Raw genomic sequence first — 9692 nt, 5'->3', positions numbered from 1 at the left:
AATATGTCGATGAGCTTGGCACTCACACTGGACCCGGCTAATTCAACGCTGCCACATGGTATGGATACACACACACGCTACGCATAAAGAAAGGTGGAGACCCACACACACACACACACACACACACCACACACACACACACACACACATACACACACACACACACACACACACACACACACACACTCACAAAATCATACAGGCATTGATCATGTGCACTCGGAGGGTTTTGAAAACCATTTTTCTTTGGAATACACACACACACACACACACACACACACACACACACATATTGACCGACACTGCAGGCAGCGTCAACGTCAGAACTCTTAAAAATAGCATCGCAGAGCCCCCTTTCGCACACATTTTAAGGGAATATGGCAGGAAACTGGAACTGGAACTCTATTGGTCGTGGTTAAATACAGTGACGTAAAAGCGCGAAGGGCGCAGTTATGTAACGCAGTGCACTCCTACTTCCCCTCCGTCTATTTGTGTCTCTCGATCACTCTTTGTCCTTCGATCACTTTAGAACTTCGGCGTAAGAAATAATTCACCAACGAGCAGTTTTGGCGGTTCAGCAGCTAAAGTGCACGTCTTCGCACGTGCGCTGTCATCCCGGGCCGCGTCATCTACCTCCTCCCCCGTGTTTCCTGGCTCCTCACTTTGCTCCGGACAGTGTAAACAGGAGTTTTCTTTCAAGTTAAATTAGTGCAGGGGGAATTTTTTCAAAAACTAAATGTGGCCTTGAGGCAATCAAACAACTAAGGCAGAATTTCCAGACTGTTAAAAAAAAAAAGAAAATCACTAATTGAGTTTGACCTCTTTTTGAATAATAAAGCATTTGGTTTTTGTCGGCCTGGCTTCGGTGCACATCACATTTGTCTTTGGGTCTACCAACGAAAGATGCGCCAAGATACACTAACACAAAATCCACGGGGTGTTCAAATTCATCGGTTCGTTCCATATTTTCCGCGCCTCGGTCTCTCAGATGCATCATCTAAAAAGCGGCTCGTCATGAAAAAAGACTTTTGCTCTTGGTGTCTTTTCTTCCAGTTGCCTTGGTCCCAGCGGAGGACGATGGAGCGCCTTTGGTTCTCCTTGCTGTTACTGGTAGCAGCCTGCAGGGGGCAGCCGTGTCCGAAGCGATGTATGTGCCAGAGTCTGTCGCCTTCGCTCGCCATCCTCTGCTCCAAGACGGGACTCCTGTTCGTTCCCACGGCGATCGATCGACGCACCGTGGAGCTGCGGCTGCAAGAAAACTTCATCACGGGTACTAGTTTTGAGTTCATCCTTGAAAAAAATATGTCACGATAGTTGCATGCATGATAAGCACAATAAACATTCCATTGTGATACTTAGAGAGTATAGGCTGCTTTATTGATGGAGCAAAAAGCCATCAAAGGCCATCGTTTTTGTGTCAACCCCCTGAATCAAAATGAACCAGAATAAATTCTGCAGCCTCTTACGCGTTTCTGGTGAGGTGAGGCAGGGTCCAAATGGTTCTTTGGAGGGTTTGAGTGGTTCCAAATGGTGAAATCTTTGGAGGCGCAGTCATACTGACTATCTTCTATAGCTTTTCGAAATAAACCAGGTGAAAGTTACAAGAATCTACAATCTGTAGAAGAATGCAGTGGACAGCTGGTAGTGTTGTTGGTAGCATTTCTGTTAACTCCCAGGAATCAAACTTTTCAATGATTCCCATCTGTTCATTTTCTTTATTTTTTTTACCTTCGTTCCTGGATCCAAAGAGTCATTTTGAACACTTTGTTTGTCGAATATCACTATTCTGGAAGGTATCAAAATATGGACTATTATTTGAGTTTGCATGTTCCCATGGGTTTCCTCCGGGTGCTACGGTCTCCTCCCATCCCATAAGAATATGCAGGCCAGGTAAACACTCCTGCCGATGCCCTCGACCAAAGAATTATCTCTTGGGTTAGAGTTGGTCCCCGCGCACAGCGCTACGGCTGCCCGCCGCTCCCGGCTGGCGCAGGGGCATGTGTGCTCGGGCAACCTGCCTTACAATACGTATAAAATAATAATAATTTAAAAAAAGATTAAATCTCAGGTTCACTCCTGAGCTCTCTATATCCATCGACACGGGAAATAAAGAGACGGCCTGTCGCAAGATATCCGACTGGTAGAAGTTCAGACAGAACAGGAACTGAGCCACGCAGTTTGATGAGGCGGTTTAAATCTGATTACTACCTGTCTGCTCTTTCAAATTGTCACGATGAAAACAAATTTTCCAAAATAGAAAGTCCCATTTCGAGCCAAGTGGTGGATGTTTGTCATGAGCATTTTGTTTCCTCTTGTGAACTGATTGGCTAATGATTTATGAAAACTGGCAGAGCGAACAACTGATACACCAAGAATATGCTTTATCTGATACTTTCTGTCATCGCTATAGCAACTTCACACTCAGGCCTGTCACAAACTCAGAAGTGTACCGTGTCATGCATTTATACATTTGAACATTTTTACATAAAGAATATTCTGTGGAGAAGATGTTTTGAAGAAATGCCTTCTGTGTCTCGGTGCCTTCTTCATTGCAGCAGCGCCTCACGTTTTTGATTTGACACGTTCAACTGTGAAATTCATCAATATTTAAAGTAGCTCAAAGGTGGTGACACCAGTGACCTAAATAATTACCATCCTATATCCATGCTCTACTGCCTGTCAATAAACGAAAGTTAACGGTGTTCTCCAGCGACTTCAGCATTCAGAGTTTGGGTCCAGGCCCAGTACAATAACGTCTTAACTGTCATTTTGGCCGGCAATGTTAAGTCTCTGGACAAAAAAGAACAACACTGTGCTGCACTATACTTTCCGCGGGTTTCATTTCATGTCTCTGCTTATAACTTGCTCATTGAATTTCTATAAAATGACTCGGTGGTGCTATATCAAGGCAGCTAAAATCGAATGGTGTCGCACAAGGGTCTATACTGGGGCCACCACTATTCATGTTATACATCAGTGGCAATGGCATTTCTACTTATTGAGACAGGCCGAGCATCATCATCATCATTTGCTTACATCATTAATTACTCCTTGACCACAGTTCAGTTGAAATACTTAGACATCTAATTACGGTGACTACAACACAGTCCTTGTTTTCCCCATCGGTGGACCTGTCGCTGATGATTCTAGGTAGGTCAGCCCGCCTCTTGCCTCTGGTTTCGAAAACAATTTATTTCACTTGTTTGGGCATATTTGGGCGAAGGCATATGCACGAGTAAGCTGCAATGGCCTCGTTTTTTATATTTTCTCTCTTCATTTGGGAACAGCACGTTCTCTTGTAACTATTTTTTTGTCCATTGTGAAGCCCAAGGCCTTTACAATGGCTTTTCATTTCCTTCTTAGCTGGGTGCAGCCAAGAAAGGCCCAAGATTCAACGTTTCCTTCCAACCTGGTCGCACGCTTTTTCCTGCTCAAAATCACAGAAACGGGCAAACATTTGAATACATCCATTTGTATTAAAATTGTAAATGCATGTGTTTAAATTTTGTTCTCTCTTGCAAAAAATAAAAGCGAAGAAAATTCATTAAAAGAAGAGGACACTTACTTGTCTTTTCAACATCAACTTCACAAAAGGCCGGCGTCTCAGAAGGGGTGTTTTCATTAAAACGAACAGGGCTGACGACAACCTGGGGACCTGACCAAATTGTTTTTTTTTTTCCCCCAACATTTTAAAGTAGAAATATTGAGTTACACTGGTGTGATAAAGTTCTGAAAATCGTATATACCCATCAAGGACTTTTTTTCCCCCCTGTTCCTAGAATGCTGTGATTGGGGGGGACATTCAGAGTTTTTGAGTGGGCAAACTATTGTCAAATTGTTTAATCCTTGTTCCGCTAGGGGGGATTTACTCCTGTTATTAACGGGGGGTAGCACTGATTGCGTTTAAGGGGTCACGGTAGATACAATATTAGGCTTTTGTCTATTCTGTTGGGGACCAACATGCTCAATAGATCATTTAATCGAGATGTCATTTTTTAAATATCCTTCACGTTTTGAATAAAACAATAGGTTTACATTTACAGGCGCAGGATCATCATCATTATTCATCCTCTTCTTTGCTAAAAAAAAATCTCAATAAATCAGTCTCAGATTAGTCATGTTGATTAAAAGGTTTATGAGTGTCCCTTTATAACTCCATTACACCCATGACTGTAACTTAAACAAGCAGCATAACCAATACCATAACTGTTGTCAACCCTGTGACTGAGGTGTTAGTTGTATAATATTCTAATATAATTAAGAAAATGAAAAGAAAAGGCAAATGTAAAACTGGGGTATTATTATTATTTTGTTTCCATAACTTTTTCTTTAAACAGAAGATGCGCTGAATGTGTTGTAAATTAGCATAAGTCCTCCATGGAAAAATCTCCCCAATATTCTCACTTTACAAACACACATAGTGTAACAAAGGAATTTTATCTTTCATAGTGTATCAGATTTGTTGTAAATATGGATTTAAAACCTCAATTGATATGTTGGTGTTGAAACACACATACCATGTGACAATTATATGCAAAACAAAAAATATAATAAGATGAGATGGCAAGTAAAATTTTTCTTAGAGGTAAGAATGTACTTCATCCGAAAAGGGGCTTCAAGACTTTTAAAACAGTACTCAAACATTAAGAATTTTCGTATAACGACCTCCATGACGTCTGGTGCTTGGTGGGGTGTTTTAACCATATGCTTTAGAACGTCTGCCCTGGTAAAAATAGTTTATTTCCACAACGTCCTGGGGTGCACATGTTATGCTTACACAGTTCTCAGACTTTGCCGTGGACCGAGCAAAGTGTAAACACACACCGTCAGTGTGCAGATCAACAGTATCACACCAAAGGTCTGAGAATATGAATAAATGTATTGTTATTTAGATCCAACACTGGAAATATATCTATGATGTGTATCACAGCTCTCCAAATGACAGCATTGGCAGCCGTGGTCCTTGCAATCTGTGTAATCATCTCCAAGCAGCAATAGCAAAAGAACATATCTTTGGAGAGCTACATTTGATTTAACTTATTTTGACAAACATGTTTATCTCACTTAATCCTCTAGCAGGAATTTGAGTCTGTTCTCTCCGGCTGTTGACTAAACCTTGTAAATATAGCTACTTCACATTGCACCGTGGAGTCATCTGCTTTCATAACAGCTGCCAACTGCAGCTCCAGACATTTTTGCCGCTGTTCTATTTCATCCGAGCTCTTTGAATTGATATACCTAATCCTAATAGCGTAATGTCCTATTACCTATTTTTAATTCCCTCTCTACTGAATGCAAGGAAGCAATGATTAATGTGGGTTTGCGGAAGTTTCTTACACATTATTTCCCTCCTGTTGCAGCTGTTCGAAGGAAGGATTTTGCCAACATGACCAGTCTGCTCCACCTCACCTTGTCCAGAAACACCATCAGTCAAATCCTGCCCTCAGCCTTCAGCGACCTCAGACGACTGAGGGCCCTCCACCTGGACTCCAACAGATTAACTGTGATAAAGGTGAGGAACAAAGGGTAGAATACATGGAATGGTCGACTATATAGATAGGGTGTAGATGGATCAGATTAATAGATGGATGTCATTAATATTTTCTCCCCATCCTCAGGACGACCACTTCAAGGGCCTAACCAATCTGCGCCACTTGATCCTAGCCAACAACCAACTCCACTTTATATCTCCTCATGCCTTTGACGACTTCCTGTCCACACTAGAGGACCTGGACCTCAGCTACAATAACCTGGCCCAGGTGCCCTGGGATACTGTCGGACGCCTGACTAACGTCAACACTCTCAACATGGATCATAACCTCATCGACAACGTTCCTCAAGGGGTGTTTACCAACCTCCACAAGCTGGCCAGGTAACACATGGGATAGTTGGATGAAATACACTGTAAATGGTGGACTGCTAGTTATTTTAATAATTTACTGTCAAGCTCACTGATGTACTGGTAGTCCTTGTTAGAGCTTTATATGTCATGTAACAGGATCCCTGTCCCTTCACTTTCTATGCCAAATCTGCTCTTTGAACAGATTGGACATGACGTCCAACAAGTTGAAGAAAATACCTCCGGATCCACTCTTCCTGAGAATCCCAGTGTACGCCAAATCCAAAGGCTCTCCCCTCTCTTCTCTCGTGCTGAGTTTCGGCGGCAACCCGCTCCACTGTAACTGTGAACTGCTGTGGTTGAGGAGACTGACCAGGGAGGATGACCTGGAGACCTGCGCTTCACCCGCCGACCTTAGCGCGAAATATTTTTGGACCATTCCCGAAGAGGTGAGGTCTTCCTTTTCCTCTTTATTTTCATTGTTTTGAAATAAACGCAGGAAAATAACCCTCAAGCAACCAAACGAGTTCAAGTAATTCAACGAATTCCCTTTGAAATCGAAAGGAGTTCATCTGTGACCCTCCGGTCTTGACCCGAAAGTCCCCTCGAACGGTGGCCCTTGAAGGCCAGCCCGCCAGCCTGAAGTGCAAAGCCAACGGTGACCCGGAACCTGAGGTCCACTGGATCAGTCCTGAGGGAAGGCTCATCTCCAACAGTTCTAGGTGCCAACTTATATCCACATACATTCTACATTGTTGGTTCATAACTATGCATTATTGCGTCCTAATTCGCCTCCCTATATTCTCTTAGGACTTTCGTTTTCCCCAACGGAAGCCTGGAGATCAACGTGACAGGCCTGAAGGATTCTGGGAACTTTACCTGCATCGCCTCAAACGCGGCGGGCGAGTCCACGGGGAGGGTTGAGCTGGTCGTCACCGCCATGCCGCACCTGGCCAACAGCACGAGCCGCAGCCGGGACCCCTCGTCCGAACCCGCGCCCTCCGACATACTGACCTCTTCCAAGGCCGTGATGCCGGGCGCCGGCAACGACACCCGGGGGGCGGAGCGGCGGGTGTCGCTGGTGGAACTAACGGGGAACTCGGCCCTGATCAGGTGGAGCAGCCAGACGCTCTCGTCCGGCGTCAGGATGTTCCAGGTCCAGTACAACAGCTCCGGCGACGACACGCTCGTCTACAGGTCTGTTCTCTACGCGTGTTATATGCGGCCTATTCCCCCTGAGTCCTGTTCATTTTCAAAATCCAAAACCCTGATGTGTCTGGGTTGAGATGGTTGTTTGTGCGTGTGCTTTGTCTGTTTACGTGGCTATGACAGAGAAAACGAGACAAACAGAAGGGGGAAGGAGATGAGGGCTGCGATAGATAGGGATTTATATTGCGCGACACTGCACCGATGCTTCTCATCTCTTTTCGCTCTCTGTCTCACTCTTTTACACACACACACACACACACACACACACACACGCGTGTGCGTGTGTGTGTGTGTGTGTGTGTGTGTGTGCGTCAGCGGCCAGTTTTATGAATACAGACAGAATTGCCGCAGCCAAATTAATGGACCTAACCAGCCAACGTGTAACAGCAAATGATGAAAGAAGTGAGCTGCGGAGCACCGTGTCACCAGTTATATTGCCTTTTCGGTCAATAAAACGAAACAAGTTCCTGATACTGATAGTGTTAAGACAAAAGTACAAAAATGTTACACAATTAACTGTTGAGTTGCCTGGTGGAGATTATTTTATTTATTTCATTTTATTTTATTTTATTTATTTATTTATTTATTTATTTTTACTTTGACGCCCGACGGATAACAACACACTTTAGAGGGCCACAGGCTGTGACTGTGCACACGCCATCAATGGGGAAGTGGAAAACTAATGCTGTTCTTAAAACAAAGTGATGTTGAATGTGAATTTTTGTTTCAACCAAAACACCGCTTCCATCCGTCATAATATTGCGAACGATTTCGCTCCGAGCGAACAAATCTCTTCAATGACTCTGGAGTCGGGAGTCACTCTGGCGAAAAAGGTTATTTGTTTCTCCACGCGGTAACTCCACTCACAACTCAGAGGCAACTGACTCCTCTGACTGTCGTCACACCAACTGACGATGGGTTGAAAAAAATTGTACCTTTCTGAATCCTTTGAATGAGTCACGAGTGAAGCGCAGAATCATAATAAAAAAAAGAAAAAAAAGAAAAGTTTTTCAAAAAGTATTTTCTTCACTTTTCCGTATAATTACAATCCGAGCAAACAGCGATGTCAATGTTTTGGAGAAGTGTACTCTCAGTTGTTTTTGTGTGCATGCGTGTGCGTCTGTGCGTGTGTGTGCGTGCGTGCGTGTGTCTGTGTGTGTGTGTGCGCGAGCGCGCGCGCACGGTGATGGGTTTAGCGTTTTGTGTCTTTGAGACTGAATCAGCCTCCAGCAGCTGTGGAGCCGAGATGAGAGCTGCTGGCAGATGATACTAGATTAGCCAGTCATCCAGCCATAAAAAGCTCCTCTACATCCAATCAGCTGGAATGATGAAGACTTGAGGAGCAGAACCAGTGTCTGCTCAGCTGAGAGCCCTGACACCATGTGGGAGCTGCTTAGCACGCTAATACCTTCAAACTTAAAATAGATCACGTCTCTATCGATCAGTACAGACTGCTGAATCAAGATGGTGGGGATTTTATTTTCATTTTTTATTTTATTTTATTTATTTTTTTACCAAGGGTAAAAAGAGGAGCTCTCTGACCAGAGACTGTTAAAACAGTCCTGAAAACACTTTTTGGGCGTGGTCTTCATTGTCACATTTGGCACCGTCTCTATTGTTCCATCCATAATTCAAATGAATTGCCGATATCTTGAGATTCTCTAGATCCACCCATGATCAGTACCTGTTTAATGAATGCCTGACTTTTGTATAAGATAATCTGTTTTTTTTGTTGTGTGGTTTTTTTTCCCTCGCGGCAGTAGCGTGGGCATGTTTTACGAATGGCCCCCAATCTGAAATAGGCTCTGCCCCTTGATCGCTCCATTTCTGACCGGTACCGACTGTGCCCATGGTGCGCCAGCGTTGGGGCACAGGTTATTTTATTTTACTCCGTTTCCTTATGGAACAAATCAAGCCCCGTGCACACTTGTTAACAGTTTGCCCGGAGCGGCAAGAAACGCAAGAGAGAGATTGTACCTCATGATTTTACGTGTGGATGCTACTTATTCAATTTTTCTCTTTCAACAAGCTAGAGATTCATACTTTACTCAAATTAAAAAAGAAAACTAAACTGAAATGGCACTAGAAGTAAGGGCGGACGTGCAGGGTTCAGAGGCAGTAGTGATGCGTGTCAACTCATTCGACACTTATTATCGCTGTTTAAATTTCGCCAAAAAAAAACAAAAACGTGGCAAATTGAACGTGAGTGCCGTCAAGCTGCTTACACAGTGACGCTTTTAAACACACACACACACGCACGCACGCACGCACGCGGAACAATGAGGCCATGCCGGCAATGATTTTTGGTTGTGTATTGTCTGTGGGATTTCCTGTTATGTTTACCTGACGGATTCCTGGGAAAATAACATCAGTTTAATTGTAATTTAACCGGGGAAGGCCTGTTCCATCCATTCACATTCATTGTTGTTGCTGTTGTGCATTGATTTTTTTTTTTTTTGTATTTCTTTCCTCCAACTCACTGCTTGCTTCGACAGTTGGCACATGGGAGATTCTTAAACAGTTTGCTCGTGCATTGTACAGCCAATAACAATAACAATAATTATAATAATAATATGTCCAGATATAACATTTAAGTTTGAGGGAGATGCCTGTATTGAGTAGAAATGGTCTTCCCTTACAAAAT

The 9692-nt window shown here is 43.5% G+C and overlaps 1 protein-coding gene across 1 annotated transcript in view; it reads left to right on the top strand.

Moving 5' to 3' along the window:
* Nucleotides 1–1077: 1077 nt before the first annotated feature.
* Nucleotides 1078–9692, top strand: part of LOC307235176 (leucine-rich repeat and fibronectin type III domain-containing protein 1-like protein) — a gene marked incomplete at both ends in the record, with an annotated part of 54729 nt that continues 46114 nt past the window's right edge. The window contains 6 exons of the mRNA XM_080007186.1: nt 1078–1270; nt 5361–5512; nt 5619–5872; nt 6045–6288; nt 6404–6561; nt 6650–7036. Of these exons, the coding sequence (XP_079863312.1) occupies nt 1078–1270; nt 5361–5512; nt 5619–5872; nt 6045–6288; nt 6404–6561; nt 6650–7036 (1388 nt within the window). The remainder of the gene's footprint in view (nt 1271–5360; nt 5513–5618; nt 5873–6044; nt 6289–6403; nt 6562–6649; nt 7037–9692) is intronic.

This window comes from Zeus faber, assembly GCF_960531495.2.
Source record: "Zeus faber genome assembly, chromosome: 9".
NCBI lineage: Eukaryota > Metazoa > Chordata > Actinopteri > Zeiformes > Zeidae > Zeus > Zeus faber.
The sequence above is the reverse complement of the archived record's forward strand: the minus strand, read 5'-3'. Positions and strand labels throughout refer to the sequence as shown.